An 18,433-nucleotide genomic window follows, 5' to 3' on the forward strand; every position below is an offset into this window, starting at 1 on the left:
CCCCACAACAACGCTATGAGGCAGCCACTATTACCATTCCCATTTCATCGATGGTGAGTAAACTGAGGTTCGGCAAAGTTACATAGCTTGCTCTAAGTCCCAGTAGCAGAGCAAGAATTCAACCCAAGGACTTTGGCCCATAGTCTGTGATGTTAACCAGTGCCAATGAATTCACGCATTCCACAGACACCTACTAGGTACATAACCTGTGCCAGTTACTACTTCATGAACAAAGTGGATTGGGTTCCTCCCTCATAAAACTTACATTTAGAATTAGCAAATAATTAGTATAATGGTTGCCGATGTTAGGAAGAAAAATAAAGCAGAATAGGGGAAAAAAGTGACTGTTGGTATTTTAGAGTGGTCAGAGTAGGTCTCTCTAAGGACATCTGAGCAGAGACCTGAATCCAATAAGGGAGCAGTTGTCAATGGAAAAGCCACAAGCTTGGAGTGAAACAGTTCTGGTAACTGCAAACTACTTACATGATGTGTGGCCTTGGGCAAATGACTAACCTTCTCCGAACTTCGATTTCCTCGCCTATAAACTGGGAATAATCTAAACTTGCCTTGCAGAGTTGTGAGGAAAAGGGAGAGGTATGTGTAAAGCACCTGGCTTAAGGTCATCTCTGATCTCGGCCCAGAACATACACATGCTCCAGAGGCACTGCCTACCTGCCCCACTTCCAAAAAAACCTGAAGACTCCCACCACCCACTCACACCCCCTGCCGGCAGGATGGCGCACTGCAGCTGTCCCGGAAGCCTCCAGTCGCTTTCCTCACCTCTTTAAAAAGCCTCACCTTAGCACTGCCAGTCACCAGGGAGGGAGATGAACAGGAGACCCTCCCCGCCCTCTAGGAGCTCAGTCTAGGGAGTGGGCCCAACATGAAAGCAGGCAATAACAACCCAGAGAGGAAGTCCCAGCATCTAAGAAACTACAGGAGCACAATGAGGAAATGATTAACCGTTCCCCGGGGGGTAAAGGAAACCCTGAACAATGAACATAAGTGGACATGAGGGGAGGCATTCCAGGCAGAGAACAGAACATGCAAAGTCAGGGAAGCATAAAAGAGGACACTGACTGGCTTGAGGTGCTGTACTTGATTGTGCTACACTTCTGGAGCTTCCTGCCAAAGCAGCTTGGTTGAAGAATAAAACCAAAGGAAGCTGATTCCTGGGACCCTTATAAAGCTCTATCACCTGCCATCTGGGGAAAAGCAAACCTTCTCTCAGGAAAAAGCTTTCCTTCCCGAGCGCAGACAGGGTCTCATGTGCCATGTTCCCACACCTGGTCTTTCTTACCCTTCAAGAAATGGCCCATCCCGTCTCGGTCAAGTGACAACTTTTGCAACCTTGGCCAGGTCTTTTCCCCTCTCTGCCTCAGCCTCCTCCTCTGGGTAGTGGGAAATTAACCCTGGGATGCCTCCCTCTCAAACAGCCAGGAAAGCTCCTGGTGCCGCAGTGGGTAGGACCCAGGACACACAAGCCCCTCTGGGCAGTCCTGGCCTGGGAGGCAGCGCCACAGCCTGGTTCTCTCAGACAGACCCAACTGCACCCTCCACTACCCACTCCTCGCAACACGCCATGAAAGTCAGGGACCCACACAGTTCTGTTTCAGGTGTTTTATTAAGTGGGCCATACTGCAGCTGGTTTCTAAGTCGCAAAATAACATAAATTTAACAATGATAACATAGCCAGTTAGACTGTGACAGCTTTTTCTTTCCTTAAAAAAAAGAAAAAGACTTAAAACACACAATGGAGGGTTAAATAAATAATACATAAAAGAAAGAAAAGGAAAACCTGTTAAAACGTGCTTATGTTTACTTCTGTGCAACTGTGTGCCAAGAGGAAACTGATTTTCTGCACAATGATACATCCTGGCATGTCTCCTTCCCAAATAATACTGACAAGAAAAAGAAAAGCCATGGAGCTGCCTCATCAGTGCTTTTAGAGGCACTACTAAAAATCCCTTTGATTGGAGCTTGGGGCTTCCTGCTCAGCACACCTGTGTGTGGCCCGTGAAAGCCAAATATCCATAATAATGTTAATATAGAAAACATCAGTTTAAAAACAATGTGGAATGGCCTCATTAACGCGGCGGGGACGAGGAAGCAGAGCTGCCCCGCACGTGCCGCAGGCTCAGTCCAGGGAGGCCGCAGGCTCCAGCGCGTGGCCACGGCGAGGGAGGGCACCAGCTTCAAAATAAGCGGCACCAACCTCGTCTCCCTCTCCCTATCACTCTTTCACATGAAAGTGTGTAAAAAGCAAATCAGCAAATAAACTCTAAAATAGATTATTTATTCCAAAAATCCTCTACTTTTCTTTTTACAGTGAGTGTACATCTCCTCTCATCTCCTGCACAACTCGCGTAGGTCCCTTTGGGAAGAAGGTGGGCAGAGCTACAGGCGAGTCTCTGGGTCCTGCTGCTAGCTGGTGCTGGGAGGTCAGATGTCGATGCCCTTGACCAGGGATGTCTCCAGCGTGATGTTGAACTCCTGCAGTGTCTGCAGCACGCGGATCAAGGAATTGACAAGTGTGTGGTCTTTGATCAGCGCCACATCCTCATACATGTGTGCGGTGATGGGGCAGTCAGCCAGCAGGGCAATCCAGTGGTGCAGGAGGTGATCTCTGGCAGGGAAGGATCAGTCCAGATGCGTTAGAAGGGAAAGGGAAGGGAGGCAGTTAGCGAAAGCCCAAGGGGGAAACCCGCTCCATCACTCCCTGAACAAAGTCTGAAGCTGGAGAAGCAGATCTCCCCGCAGCCCCCTTTCCCTCCCCTAAGAGCACTTGGCGAAGATGTCTTACATGGCTTTAAAAGGCTCCCACTGTGGGCTACCGAGCCCTAGGGATGCCAACCCAACCTGACCCAAACAGGCCCTGTCATCTGCCACAAGGCCTGCTCCGCCTCCCCCTCTAGCCCCCCAGACGACCCCACCAACAAGACACCATGTCCTGTCAGCAGCACTTCCTCCATCTCAACAGCCAGTCTCTCCTAGATCGTCGCTCCTCCCCACAGCGACCACCACCAGGAAAAACACTGCAAGCTGACATCCACATAGCACTCAGCATGTGCCAGGCACCATTATAAGAGATTCAACCTTCATGACAACCCCATGATGTGAGGTAGGTGCTATCAGTGCTATTATTATCCCCACTTTACAGACGAAGAAAGTGAGGCTGATGGAGGTTAAGCAGCTCGTCCAAGAGCACACAGCTAGTAAGTGGCTGATCTGCGATGTGAACCTGGTGAATCTGGTTCCTGAATCTGTTTTTAACAACTATGCCAACTCCCTCCCTTCCACGGCCTAAATAAAAACTGCCTTGTTTATCTGGGCTTCGTGCTCTCACCTGACCCACTGGAATAACCCCTAACAATCTTGCCCATGCATACCATCCATGATATCAAATTACTATCATTTCAGTTCCCTGATTAAAAATCAACTCTGTCCCAGCTCCTCATGGCCCCTATCCCTTAAAGTGTTTCCTTCCCACATTCCACCTGTTATTTCCTGACCCCACATGCTTTTCTTCCTTTAGGGCCTCTCTGTTAGTTCTGTCTGCTTCAAGCTCCCTCCTCACGTCTACCCTTCCGTTAAGGCTCACCTCAAATACCACCTCCTCCCTGAGCCTCCTCTGTTCCTTCTCTACATTTTCAGCAAACATTATGAATGCGTACTTTTTTGAACTCTCCCAAACTTCTGCCTTGTACTAAATAATCAGGACAAGTGAACTTCTAAATGGTAGAGACCGTATTTTATTCAGCTCTATTCCCACACCTTCCATGAGGCCTGGCACATTCAAATGTTTGTTAAAGAAATGACTAGATATATATACTCTACTTCAAATTTTGTCAGGGGGACGGTTTTATTCCTTCGCATCAAAATGCAGCCCCTCCTCCCCAGTTACACACACGCTTTCATCCCCACCCCACCCCACCCCTCTCACTCACATACACACACACACACACACACACACACACACACACACACACACGTGGTACATGAAGAAAAGTAGGGGCCTCTACCAAGGCCTCCAAGGCCTCACCTGCCCAAGGGCACCTGGCCATTAGCCACTCCCCACCCCCGCACCACACTGGGCCTCCAGCACCACCTGCAGGGCTGGCTGTGTGCACACTGGGCCATGAGGCTGCAGTACCTGGCTCCCAAGCACACCAGCATCTGAAACTTGCCATCCTTGCCAATGTTCCGGGGATTATTGTTGATCGCAGTGACAAAACGGCAGAAGTTCCGGGCCCTCATATGCCAGTTTTCCTCAGGAACAAGTTCATTCTGCTCCAAAGTCTCGTAATAGGTTTGTGCTTTTTCTGTGAAGAGGAGACAAGCTTGCCAGTGACAAAGGCTCTCAAAACCGACCTGTCCCTGACTGTCCTGTAGGCCGCTTGCCACAGGCCTACCTCCATGTCAACGCAAGTAACTTAGTGGGAATAACATGAGTGCTCTGAGGCCACTGGTCACACTTCAAAATGACCCTTATGAATGTCTGGAATTCTGCTGAGAAAGAGGAATCTGCCTCCTGCTGTGAAGCAGCCAAGTGCTTGCTTTTTGTTAGTTGTAGTCTCAGACTTCAATTCTAAAGGCATCCTAAAAATCACACATGACTGACCAATGTTCAATACTGCATCTTCAACTGAAAATGAGACAGACTATGTATATTTAGCTTGAAAAATTTGAAAATTTGTGTTTCATTCACTTTGATAGTATGGTTTAACTGGCCATTTTGTCTTAAATGTTTTATTTTGAAACCATTTACTTTATAAAATGTTCCATATGGATATTTATTTTCACTTTGAATAAATTAAAACAATCAGCACTTTAAAAAAAAATAAAAATAAAAAATGATCCTTATGTTCCCTATCTCTGTATTTTAAATTTCTTTATGTGGCCCTTGATATAAAGATGGTCCTTTCTCAACAAAACTCTTGAGGGAGAAGCTTCTTGCATCAAATTCTCCAAGGGGGTGTAACACAGGGCTTGGACTCCAATGCAACTGGTCTTTTGGACCTACGAGCAGGAAGTGTGAGGAGTCATGACTAAGCCTGTATTATATATGACAGATGCCTGGAAAGAATCTTTCCTGTCCAATTCTCAGGAGATGAGGGGCGAAGGGTGGGAGGGCTTCTGTTATTACCTCCGAGAAAAGCCAGGGCAAGCAAACACATCTAACCTGAGAGTCACCTGATTCGGCTTCTGTACCTCAGACCCCAGTGGTCAGCACCCACATTATGCTGATGATTCCCCCATGTCTCTGCATGCTTTTCCCACCCTCACGCCCTAGCCCAACTCACCCAAGAAATCCCAAATGAAGACATTTTTGAAGAGCCGCGGCGATTTAAATCCATGCTGGAAAGCCTGTTCCAGGGCCGAGACAAGGCCACATTCTCCACAAAGCAACAGCGTCAGACTACCTCGCTATATAAGGAAACAGGGGAGAGTGCCAGGCTTGCCTCAGCCAAGATGCCCTCCCACCACTGCATCCCCAGCCCACTGCCCACACCTGGGAGGGCAGCAAAAGACACGCAGGGACCTTGTCTAGTCTCCCCAGCACCTGGCAGGGCCTGACTTAGAGCAGCTCTCAGTGAATAGCTGTTGAATGAACAGATGATGGTTCTGGGCCCCCAGCAGGGGACAAAGCCCATGTGGCCATTGTTCAGGGAGACCCAGACAAATTCAGAAGAGGACAGAAATACACTGTCCATTGGAGGCCCAGGGACTCTGCTGGGTTGTCAGTGAGTAAGGAAAACAGGGCAACCCTAGGCACAGGTCCCCAGAGAAAGGAATCCGCTGAATCTCAAACTAACTGAGGCACACACTCTATGCGCTGGGCTGTCCACAGCACATGGGCCTGGAACAAGATTATTCTCTCTTACTCAATATAAGGCCCTGGGTTGGAGGGCAGGGAGGCTCACCTCTTTCTCAGGCTTATGGAAGTGCTTCACGATGCCATTGACTGCCTCACCGATGGACTCCTGGATCTGCCCAGTGTTCAGCTCTGATAAAAATCAAGCAGATATCCAGTCTCAGGTTAACAGTACTTAGTTGACTGAGCAAAAGACTGAGGACATAGGAAGACCCACGGGAGAGGCAGGGCAGCTTGGACCCTGGGAAGGGTGGCTCTTGCCCACCCAACTTTGCTGAGCTAGCTCTTCCTAAAATCTTGGGACAAAAAGCAAAAGCTAGGATCTTAGAGTTCTGTCTCCAGGAGATGCTGGTCAAGTTTCTTCTCCACTCTGCCCTGGAACTTTTGGCAACCAAAAGAGTGCCACGACTTGACAGTAAAGCCCAGGAACCAGGAAGGGGAAGGCCAGAAAGTAAACCCCTCTCCTCTATAGGGTCATATACAAATAGCACAGAGGACCCAGGCCAGGATCCAGGAGCTCTCCCCTCTCCTTCCAGTCCTCTAACGAGAGTGCCAAACCCCCCCAACTGATTCATGAGAGGAGGGTGACAAATGCCTGAGGCTGCTTTGTCTTTGTCGGCAGAGGTGGTTCCTGAGGCAGCTGCACAGGCTGCGGGGGACCCGGGCTCCCTTATCAGGACTTCCAGAAATCTGCCCATTCCCCAGGCAGGGCAACAGGAGGGCCCAGCCCCATCTCCCACTTACTGGGCTTGTTGTTGGGTGAGATGGTAACGAGCCTCCGGATGACGCTGGGAGACTGCTGCAGGGGCGGGGTCCGGCACGGCCTCTCGTCCACCTCAGGCTGGGATGTGAGCAGGTCCCCGACTAGGACCCGCTCCAGGCTTCCGTCATCCATGCCCTTCCCCAACCACCGGCCACACGGGAACCTGAGGGTAAGGCAATAGCCTGTCAGAGCTGCCAGCTCCTCCAGCGTCCTTCCCCTTGCTGATCAGCAAAGGCCATCAAAAAAGCCAATCCCTGAGGATAGGCTCTGAAAACCGGGTTGGGGATCCTCAAGGCCCTGCTCCTCATCCCACCGTGCGGCATCAGGGAAGCCACCCGAGCGATGGGTGGCCTGGAACCTGTGCACAGCGATGTCATACACCTTCACTTGTAAAGCCCTCCTTCTATTTCTTTTCAGGGCATGAGGCAGAGCCAAACAGGAAATTGCCTCAGCCTATCACAACCTAAAAGGTCTCCTTGAGAACCCCACATACCCAAGCATCAAACACAGCCCTGGTGGTACACCTAGCCCCAGTGTCTCCGGGCATAGCTGAGGGAACACTTACTTGTAGGTATGTCCGGTGATCTCATTCCTGACCATCACATACTCAACAAGCCATTTGGCATACAGCCCAGAGTTATCATGGCCTATCTGCACCGTAGTGAGCTTCCCCAAGTTCTGGTACTGTGAGAGAACAGCCAAACAGAGAAGATGGGGTAGGTCAAGAAAACAGAAGAAAAGCGCCACACTCCTCAGAGGCACACATCTGACTGGCTCCCTGCAACCTGGCCCCCCAGTATCTGCAGGGGCAGAGCTCATGGCTCCACCTACCGCCAAAGCTGGCAGTATCGTACTACCTCATGAGGGACGATGCCGAGAAAGAAAGAGACCACTACCTGAGGAAGACTAGGGCCTGGGAGCAGAAGGCTCTGGAAATGGCAGAGCAGTCGGAGCCCTCTGTGAACATTTGGGCTCAGCAGCTGAAAGAACTCTTGGGGATTTCTCAATACACCATGGACAAGGAGGCATACAAGTCCAGATGGGTGCCTTCCAGCCAGAAACCATTTAGACAGGGCAGGCTCCCCCGTCCTCAGTCAACCCTTGGCCCTGGCCTCTGATCGTCTTGGGACAGGTCAGCTGTGCTGAAGCATAACACTGTATAGAGCAAGGCCTCTAAAACCCTGGAGAAGGCTTCCCAAAGTAGCTGTTGAAACTCAGATCCCCATAGAGCCTGGGGCTGTGGTCGCCGGATAACACGTACCTCGAAGGTCATCTCTAACACATTCCTGGGAATCTGCAGGATCTGTGTCTCACCCAGTTCTCCCGAGATGCAGATCCATGGGTTGGCGGTGAACATGGAGCCCCCCAGCTTCTTGCTTGGTACGATCAGGATGTGGTAAGGAATCACTGTTTAGGGGAAGCCACAAAGGCATTGGAGGGGATCAGGAATCCCTCCCGTACCTGAGAGAGCCCTGACCTGCCCCAGGCGTGCTGGCATGATTGGGGTTCCTGGTACAGAGCCTGGAGCAGCAGGTCCTGAGGACCCAGTCTCTGGCCGGCTTAGAATATTAGCCAATCTTCCCCTCAATCTCACTCCTCCCAGGGTTATCACCCAAACATCCAAATCCAAGCCCATCTGCAAGCTCAGAGCTAAGTAAACCTGTTCCTTAAACAATATCACCAACTCAACACTGCACTGAATTGCTTTTCAGAGCACTTTTCTGTCTATCATATCAAGGACTCTAATAACAATCTCCAGAGAGGCCAGGCAGGTATCACAATGCCTTTTCTGAGGCAGTGAGAGGGAAATAGTTTCCCCCAGGTCTCCTGTATTCCAGTCCAGTGCTGCTTCCACTGACGCCTACAACCCTTTTCTCTGAGAGGGAGGATGGGTGTCATATAGAACAAGAGTCCACACTGCTGAAGCTGCTGAGTCACTGGCCAAACAACTAGTCATGGGGCAAATTCAGACCACCCCCCACCAAACAAAGCATCCTAGCACCAAAGAAAGTTGAGACTCCAAGAGCCTTCCTTAGACCATTTTAAACCCTCTTCCTCGCTCTGCAAATAGGGAGACTGAGCCCCACTGCAGGGGTAGACACTGCTCACAGATCCATAATGAGTTAGGGCAGAACAGGGCCTGGACCCAAACCTCCCACTGCCATCTGGAGTTCTTTCTGCTACTTCAGGAAGAGTTGTTGTTCCCTGGGGGCTAGTCTGAAACTTTCTGTGATGCTGAATGACTCTCTCAGCCCAAAACAAGAGGGAGATTTCTTTACAGGTGTGCAGGGAGGGCAGTGAACTTCACCCCCCACACCCCACTCCACCTTAGGCCCCCAGCGCCCAGGACCACAGTGACAACACAATGGCCAAAAGCGCTGAGCTCCCTAGTTCAGAACAAGAGTAAGAAGCTTGAGAGAAAATACAACCTCCAAGGAGGGGCAAGTACACCTCTCTCCCCACAGAAGAAAGTACAAGTGATAATCTTTCTTTAAAAAGGGGACAGTAAGTTAGCCTCAGACAGGCTCATGAAGACTGGCATTGGGAAGGCTAGTGGGGAGCACAGGGCTACTCACGGATAGTTGTGAAGACATTGGTGAAGCAGAAGTAATCGACGGCATTGAAAGAGAGGAGGTGATAGAGGAACTGCTCCTTCTCGTCGTCACAGCGCAGGAAGGCATAGCGCTTGTACAACTTTCTGTCGGAGAAGAGGCGATACATCAGTCTCCCAGACAAAAGGAGGGGTAAGAGGCTAGAATTATTCAGTTCTGGAAGGACACAGCTAAGGGAAGAATGTGAGTCAAGCCTCAAGCTCTTTAGGGCCACCGAAAAAAGGAACAAAGCCAGCTACTCCAACTGAGGGCTAGAGGGAAAGTGGCTTTAGCTACAGCAGGAACAACAAAAACCAAACTCCACCTGTGTCCAAGAGTTGACGTTACTATAATGTAAAGTGTCAGACGTCGTGGGATCTTCTTTCCTAACCTGAGGGCTTCTATAGGGCATCACCCCAGTGTATCGTGTAGGAGTAGCAATGGCAGGAGGTCTGTGGTCACCATTCCGTACCAGGGCTAGTCTCTGACCCTCAGCAGACCTGAGACCCACAAGTCAGAACACTGCTCTGAACGTGAATGTAAGCTGAGGACAGCTTCAGAGGCAAGGAATGGAATGATCCAGGTCACAGGCAAGGAAGAGCTGTGCAGACGATGTCCTTCCCCTCTTTTCAATTTCCTCCCATCCCCACCCCTCATCCACTGCTCACTCATCAAAGGCCAACCCCTCTGCCTGACACTGCAGGCCTTCTGGGCCTGCACAGCAATGGTACCTTCCCCAAGTAGCAGGGACACAGAGAGCCAAATGCACAGGCCCCCAGCACAAGAAACATACAGAGAACAAAGGAAGGTCCTTGTCCTGCCTGCCCAGACTGCAGTCACCATGCCAGAGAGGTATGGGATTCAGTAGACCTGTGAGGTTCTACTTAGACATTTTATAAGGTAGTTTCCACAGAAAATTCGCCAACCAAAACCTACTCTGTGCAGGTGCTGGAGAGGGAAGCACCTATCCTCACATACAGTCTAGATGAATAAATCTGATAAAGGCCACAGTATAAGACATAATGAGTTGCCAAATGAAAGGCATTCTCTGGGAATTTAAAGACCCAGAAGTTTGGATGGTCCTAGAACAGGAGGGCCTGAAGGACAGCACAAATTTAGACAGGGGTTGTAGAAGAAGGAGAAGGACAGGGTATAAAAGCCAGTTTGGCTAGAGTTGAGGGCTCAGAGAAGTGATCAGTTAGCAATGAGACTGAAAAGTCTGGCTAGGGTAAAATGAAGGCAGGCCCTAAATATTCAGGCTGAAGAGTTTGTAATCTGCCCTACAAGTAATAGGTTTCTTAGAAGTAAAGGGAAAGCCATAACTAACTTCAAGAAATTTGAATTTAGTACAGCTGAAGGGTGAAAGGGGCATGAGGATGAAACCTAGGGAGTGGCAGTAAGTAAGGAGACAGATGCAACAGCGGCTAAGGACCTGAAATGTGTATGCGGGAGGTAAAGCTAAGCAAGGAGTCACACGAACTCCAAACTGTGAACCGAGGTAGGGAGAAGGAGTATTGGGAGAGGTACATGGTTCACGCCTCCAATGAAAGCAAATTTTAATAAGTGGCAAACAAATGGATAATGATAATACAGACCACCAATGGTAAAAAAAAAAAAAAAAAAAAGAAAGAACAAATACTGTAACAAATGCTATGGGTGCCTGGAGGAGGAATGGACTAAGTCTCTGAGGAGTCTAGGCAAACTCTGGCAAAGAAGACTTCTGACTAGGCCCTGAAAGGGCTGAACACATCCTGAGAAGTGTGAGGGGTCTGATGTGGCTGGAGCTTTAAGCAAACTTAGGAGAAAGATGAGAGAGGGTAGGATGGAGTAGTAGGTAGGTTTTGATGAAGAACACCTTTCTCTCTCCCTATATCCCACCCAAAACGCAATCTGTGGCAGCAAAACTCTCATTTTCTACTCACTGGAGTAAATTCTGAGCTTTTGTCCTCTAACAGGGCTACAGTTTAAAGAAACCAAAATTAGTCTCCTCACCAAAGTCTGTGCCCTGTTTGCTCCTGCCTAGGCCCTTAAGTTCACAGGCCCTAGACCCATCCACTGCCCTAGACCTGCATAAAGTTCCTGGGCTTGACTCCCTCTCGGCTACCTCTCTGCCATGTCCTCCTGCCAACTTGCAGCATCGCCTGACAGATGATGCCCACACCGGCCCACAGGAATCACTCCTGCCCTGTCAGACCCTAGTGCCCACACAGCCACAGATTTTCCCAGGACACACAACTGTCCTCTAGAGTCTGGTATGCAAACAACTCCCTTCCAAACTCCAGGCTTAAATGTTCACTTGTTCTCTTTCAGTTGTCCTTCCAACCTTCAAATTTTATTTCTAAACTTTTTCGTCACTAAAGGGAATCAAATGTAAGCACTTTAAAAATTGCTATTTTGTAACCTCTCAAAGTGAGCTCTCTAACCTATTAAGATTTTGAAACCGGTTTCTTGCTGTGGTTTAAACACACAAAGTCTAAAAAATTACATTTTCACTTTAAATAAAAACAGATTCTTCAGGTTTAATCAATTCACTTACACAAAGTTTCCCCAAGGTCCACTTCTCTGCTTTATCGTCCACAGGGAAGTCACATAATAAAGGATACCATGAAAAGATGCCCAAGGAAATGCCAAAAAGAAAAATGCCCAACAGGCTTGCCAATGAAGAAAGAACCAAACATATTATATTTAGGAAAAGACAGAGAGGTGGTAACTGAGAGGCAGAGAAAGGAGACAGCCTTCCTCCCCACTCCTGCTCTAGTAACTAGGGTATGGAATGAATGCAAAGGATATAAAATCAAGAGAAGGGAACTGTAGATTTAGTGGCTCCTAGGAGTGAGGAAGAGCAAGGACTTGGTTACTTTGGGCTGGCCTAGGCTCAGGAGAGAACAAAAGAGATAGTGTATATCTTAGAAGTTTCTTTTTAATTCTCCAATCCTTTCCCCCTCAAGACAGGAAAGAGACCAAGAAAATGCCCTATGCCCAACAGGTATACAGGTCACTTGAGTGCCACAAGGAGAGGAGGACCCCCAAAACTCTGAGGTATCCAACGAGGATTCCATCCTTCTCACTACCTCTGTAAGAAAGGTATTTGGGGGGGGATATAGATCAAGAAGGTAGGGAGAACAGATATAACAGAATTATTCTTCTACAGATAAAGAAGAAGAAGAAATGTTACATCACCAAAAACTTCAGGAAGAATATACCACCAAAACAAGAAAAGTCCTCCCATCTTCTTTATGGGAACTGATCCGAGGTAGAGCACAACAAGAGCTCATTGGTTGACCAATGGCTGAAAGAGCCTGGATAAACCATAGTAGGTCCCAGAAGAGAAACCAACAGCCAAAAGGGAGGACCACTGTTTCCTGGAGTGGTTGTGGCCAGAGGCCCGAAGAATCCAGGCCTTTAGAAAAAAAAAAAAAAAAAAAAAAAAAAGAACTAAGTTAGAGAGCATGCAGTCAACTGATTATGTCTGAATGTTCCTACTAAAAAAAACAAGTGTGCTGTGTTGAGCAGTGCCAAAAGAGTTAATTCATCTACAGGAAAATATAAGAAATATTGCAGTGTAAGTGTACAACAGTGTTCTACACAGAAAGGAATAAAGAAAAAAAGAAGAAATGCTGCAAACCCTTCATATGCAATTTGAGTTTAGCTGAATTCAGCAGTAATGATATACCGAATACCCCTCCCTTCCCACGGGGGTTTCCAGTCCCTCCCGCCATTCCCAGGAGCTGGTTCTACTCCAGGTGGAGTGGCCTTACTTGGTGAGCTCATGGTCTGAGAGAAGCTGCTTCAGGTGTCTGGAAAGTAACTTTTTTTCCATGGACAGTCGCACCCATGCTCTGGCTTTTCCCACATCAGTCTTGATTTCCCCAATGTTCTGGATGTGCCTGAAGGGGGAATGGGAAAAGGGGAGTGGAGGGTAGGGTGGGAGATGAACTCACTATCAATACCTCCCCTGTAACACCAAAGGAAGCCTGGCCAGGGAGCCCTACTGCATCCTGAGAGAGTCCATCTCTCTTGTTCTCTAAATCCTGAGCTTCCAGATAACTTTGCCAGATGGGCTCACCATAATTTGGGGGGCTGGGGAGGAAGCCAGTACAGCTCTTAGAAAGCAAGGCTAACCCCAGAGGTCTCAGGCCTGGAAATACTCTGGTGTAATTCTCCAAAAGTGTTAGGAAACACAACTGCTTGTACAGCTCTACAAATGCATCATGAAGCACAGGACCAATGAGGAGGGATTCCTGGTTAAATGAGACACTGTAGAAGCCCAGGTCACTGAGACCCTGCTATTTAAAGTGGACACCTCGGACTTCCCTAGTGGTGCAGTGGTTAAGAATCCGCCTGCCAATGCAGGGGACACGGGTTCGAGCCCTGGTCCGGGAAGGTCCCACATGCTGTGTAGCAACTAAGCCCGTGCGCCACAACTACTCAGCCTGCATGCCACAACTATGGAAGCCCACGCACCTAGAGCCCGTGCTCTGCAACAAGAGAAGCTACCACAATGAGAAGCCCGTGCACTGAAATGAAGAGTAGCCCCCGCTCGCCACAACTAGAGAAAGCCTGCGCACAGCAACGAAGACCCAACGCAGCCAAAAATAAATAAATAAATAAAGTGGACACCTAAGCAGCAACTGAAAACAGGATTTTAGTGGCTTACTACAAATGAGCCCAGACTGACCTCATATCCTGAATGAGGGAGATTCTCAGGGGAGGCATGACTGAGCTGGCATCAGACTTCCTCCGTTCTGAATCAAGAAATATTCCTAGAACAAAAAGTTGGTTAAGTCCAAAGAGATCTGTATACCCAAATAGCTGACTACCCTTCTTATCTCAAATCACAAATATCTACAGAAAAAAGCTGGGGTTACTTTGGTAACACTTTGATCAATCATTTCATGAATATTAAGTACCTACTAGGTATCAAATTTTATACTTTTATGCATATTATCTCACTTAATTCTGTAACAACTTATACGATAGCCATGGACGGTATCACAGAGGAGGAAACTGAAATTCAGAGAGGTTAGCTGCTTTGCCCCAGTCACCAAGTGGCAAAGTCAGGACTGGAAGGAACACAGATACTCTGGCTCCTAATCCAGTGTGTTCTCATCAGAATCCATGGAAGCAGTGCTTCCACTAGGAGCCACTACTCATGCCCTGCTCTTGCCTCAAAATGGACTACAAAAGAGCCAAGGGAATATGTAAAGAACATGATCCAGGATGCTTAGGACCTCTAGATACAATACCTTTATATCCTCATGTCTGGCCCAGCAATTAAAATCAGTATCTTCATCATTCAGCTGTTGATAATTTTTGGCTACAGTTTTATCCCTTGCCGATAAATTCTACAGCTTTCCTGAGAAGACTCTGCTCTCATACTCAGAAAGTGGACAAAAAACTCCTTATGAGGCTACATAGGGAGCTTTTTTACCTGGTTTTTTGCCAGCTGTTTTCCCCATGTTCAGTGCTAGCTGAGATCAACTAATTCAAGGGCAAAGACAACACTGAGTATATGCCTACCTTTTCACCCCCACTTAAACTGACCTTTACCATTAGGACAAGAACATCTAAGAAAGTTAAACAAACTCCCTGGCAGAGAGAGGAGAATGAAGGATGGTATGAAGGGGTGATGCTGCCAAGAAGAAAAGGAAGGAGGGAGACTGTCCTGGAAGGGACACTGCAGGATGTTATAAAGAACAGTAGGCTGGAGATAAGAGGCCTGGCTCTTGATCTGGCCTCTTCTATCAATTCACTGTGTGACCTTGAGTAAATTAAATTCCTCTCTGGATCCCAGTTTCCTCCTCTTGTAAAACAAGGGGGCTGGACTAGATGATTTCTGGGGTCCATGCCAACTCTGATATTTTTATTAAATAGAAACAGAAAGCAAGTGGAAGGGATCATGCACACCAGGCCTTGACTTTGAGAAGTTCCAAGGCAGGACACTGACAAACAGGCTCTCTTAACTGATAGGATAGATCATCTCAATGCTCATCTCACAGAAATAAAACAAAAGACTCTGAAAACACTCTAAACACAGGACATCAGTATCAATCCAAATTCATTTAAAACCCAAATTTATTCTAAGACTGGCCTCTTGCTGATATAAATCTTCTATCTCACTGATCAAGTGTATAGAAACACATAATAAAAGCAAACCCCATGGTTTTGGTATGCTCTGTGGTTCAGAGAGCCCTGTGGCTTAAACATTACAGAGTGAAGACTTCATTGACCTGGAACAGTCTGCTACAGATGATCACTTCAGTGGGGGATGGGAAAGTGAGTGGAGGGAGTTTGTCCAATGGTGCAGAGACCATCTTACCTGAGGTACTGAGGCTTCCTGATGTGAGTTTTCTCTGCCGGTTTTCCTGATAATGTAACAGGTGGGACCACAAGGCTGATTTCCCCTGGAACCAATGCAAGGGAGAAATATCTATCAGTTTAGATTTCTAAGGGCAAGGCATCTAGTGAGCAGAGTCAGAGATAATTTGAACATATAGATATGCGCTTTTGCTAAAAAGTATTTGTCCTATTTGTTAGCTCGATGTACACCCAGATGCAATGTATACAAATATATATCCCCTTACTAAAATCCAGGAGAAATATAAAGAATGGAAGGGAACAGAAAAAAGAAATGATCCCCCACTGGGAATAGGAAGGACATGGCCAAAAAAGAGCCTGGGAATGGACCAGTGGATAAGAAAGAAAAAAGCAAATAACCTATCAATCTCTAAATGGTCTGTTGGTTGAAGGTCAGCTTGGGTAGTGCATGATGGCTTTTGCACAGAGGAGTGGATACCGAGCCTACAAGATTCTGTAACAGCTCCCGAATTTCCTAAAATATTTAAAGGCATTCCTGCCCTTAGTGCAGCCTAGGGAGGGTAAGTCATCACAAGGATGGGGATTTACTGTGGAAGGTACTTTGAAGAAGCCTGCAGGAAAGGAGGCCGGTACTTAACTGCAAGTCTGAGATATACTATAGTCGACACAGCAGAACCTTGGCATTTGAAAACATAAAAGCTGCAGTTTAAACTGCTGGAGACACGCAGTGATTTGTCATTTTACCAAGGCTCAAATCTGCACAGCATTCTCAAGCCTGACATAAGGAAGCAATTTGCCTACATAGTGAATAAGCCTAGCTGGTCACCCAGCAACTGCTTTGTCTCTTTCTAGTCATCCTTCAGTACACAGTGACCCTTGTTATGGGATTCAAAACTTTATTTCAGATTCATGGTAAATGTTCCTATATAGTTGATATAATATAAATGTAGTATAAGTTTGTTTTAATAGTAGGATTTATTATGATCATTTTATAAGTCACTTAGTGTCTGTATTTCATAAAAGTAAGAGTAATAATAAGGACAGAAGCTACCATGTCTTGAGTTTTTCTACGAACTAAGCACTATGTTAAATGTTTAAAATACAATACTCTATTTAATGCTTTCAACAGTCCTAAAAGGTAGGTACCTCTATCCTCATTTTCTTTAGAAAAGAGCAAACTGAGGATCAGAAAGACTAAGGAACTTGTAAAAGATCACACAGCTAGGAAGTAGAGTGTTGGGCAAGCTTAAGTGTATCTAATATTAGACCCATTGCTGTTAATAATGATGCTATATGGCTGCTTCTGGAAGAGAGCATTTAACTTCTGAAGTTATATTTTCTGAAGAAAATTTTATTCTCTGGAATGAATGTGAGGATTTAAGGTCTCAAGATTTTCCCCCTGAGAATATCAAGGATCTGTTTTATTTTTAACCTCCAACTTGATCGGTTTTGGGGGGAAAAAAATCAAGCATTTGAATGGAAAAAAACCCCTCATCTATAGATCAGCAAGCTGTTGACATAAACTTGCTGTATGTTAGGCTTTCCTACAAGATTTAACCAACTTAAAACCCAACAACCTCAATGGCAGTTTTTTAAAAAACACACAAGTTAAAACTAGACAAGACCATTTTTTTAATTCACTGAATTACCAAACGTTTGAGAAAACAGCTGTTCAACAACATCAATGAGACTACTCCTAAACTGTTACTAACTGGTATATTAATACAATGTATGTAGAAGACAATACGAGACCTTAAAATATTCATGCTCTTTGATTTAGTAATACAACTTCTAAAAACCCATTCATCCATCCATTTACTGAAACCATAGCATAGGCCCCTAAAAAGGCAGAGACAGCCTTTTTCATCACTGTATCCCCAAAATCTGGGCAGACGAGGAAGGCAGCCTCCCTTAACAGAACTGTCTGGAAGTAAAATACAGCTGGTCACCAGAGAGTCCTCACATGCAACGATACCGAAGAGCCAAAGGCAAGAGCAACACCAGGCCACTGTGCCAGAAGGACGCCCGGGTGCTCAGTGATTGCACTGGGGAGGAGGGAGAGCCGGGGCAAGAGTGAGAGAGCAGCAGCTGGGCTGAAGCCTAGTGACAGGGCACTGGGGGTTTTCTAGTTCAGGAGACATGGATTATTCTTTTCCTCTTTTGCAAAGGGGCTGATTGGGATTGCAAGATTCAATACAGTCCAACTACCCATTTGGGAATGTGGCCACACAATATATAGCACCAGATTCTCCAAGAATGTCACATGCATGAAAGATGAGAAACAACCCCTTTTCATTTACCAGTCCTCAAATGGCAGCAGTTACAAAAACAGTATGAGAAAACCAAACCTCACCTTTAATTGTCAGAAAATATACTAAAGGAGAAAGTCCATGTCCTCGGAAAATGTCACCGAAAGCCAAAGAGAATGGTGATGATAACAGAGGTTTTTATGAGGACTTGCGGCAGGCAGCCCTGCAGGCAGCTAATAACAAAACCTAGGAGGCCAGCAGCAAAAACTGCAGTTCGGGTTCTCTCCACTTTCTAAGCAGATACTATGGGTAGTTGCTCAGTAACGTGCCCCCACAGTGGGGCGATAAGATCACCCTCTGAGAGTGAATTTGATCGCAATCGGGTGCATGATGGAAGAGACCAGGGAGCCAGGTTATAATCCCTGGACTGCAACATAACTGAAGAATGTCTCAGCAGGAGAAAAGTAGTCTAAACACAGGCTAACAAAATGGAGGCCTAAGGAGAACATGCTGTAGGAACCCCACAAAGATAGGGATTTCAACCCCCAACTGAACAATCCCTACCAGCAGGCACAGACCCTCACTTCCTTCTGCGACACTGTCAGTGGTTCACTTTTAGAGCTCCAAAAGCAGGGCT

At 47.0% G+C, this 18,433-nt stretch overlaps 1 protein-coding gene across 2 annotated transcripts in view; it reads right to left on the bottom strand.

Annotated features, from left to right (window-relative positions):
- Positions 1 to 2,275: 2,275 nt before the first annotated feature.
- Positions 2,276 to 18,433, bottom strand: part of DENND5A (DENN domain containing 5A) — a 108,903-nt gene continuing 92,745 nt past the window's right edge. For both annotated transcript variants that reach the window (XM_036860165.1, XM_036860164.1), the window contains 11 exons: positions 15,549 to 15,633; positions 13,908 to 13,992; positions 12,988 to 13,116; positions 9,215 to 9,336; positions 7,900 to 8,045; positions 7,204 to 7,322; positions 6,620 to 6,801; positions 5,925 to 6,007; positions 5,304 to 5,427; positions 4,154 to 4,322; positions 2,276 to 2,626 (listed from right to left, as the gene is read on the bottom strand). In XM_036860165.1, coding sequence (XP_036716060.1) covers positions 2,443 to 2,626; positions 4,154 to 4,322; positions 5,304 to 5,427; positions 5,925 to 6,007; positions 6,620 to 6,801; positions 7,204 to 7,322; positions 7,900 to 8,045; positions 9,215 to 9,336; positions 12,988 to 13,116; positions 13,908 to 13,992; positions 15,549 to 15,633 — 1,428 coding nt within the window. In that variant the 3' untranslated portion in view covers positions 2,276 to 2,442. The remainder of the gene's footprint in view (positions 2,627 to 4,153; positions 4,323 to 5,303; positions 5,428 to 5,924; positions 6,008 to 6,619; positions 6,802 to 7,203; positions 7,323 to 7,899; positions 8,046 to 9,214; positions 9,337 to 12,987; positions 13,117 to 13,907; positions 13,993 to 15,548; positions 15,634 to 18,433) is intronic.

This window comes from Balaenoptera musculus, chromosome 8, assembly GCF_009873245.2.
Source record: "Balaenoptera musculus isolate JJ_BM4_2016_0621 chromosome 8, mBalMus1.pri.v3, whole genome shotgun sequence".
Classification (NCBI taxonomy): domain Eukaryota; kingdom Metazoa; phylum Chordata; class Mammalia; order Artiodactyla; family Balaenopteridae; genus Balaenoptera; species Balaenoptera musculus.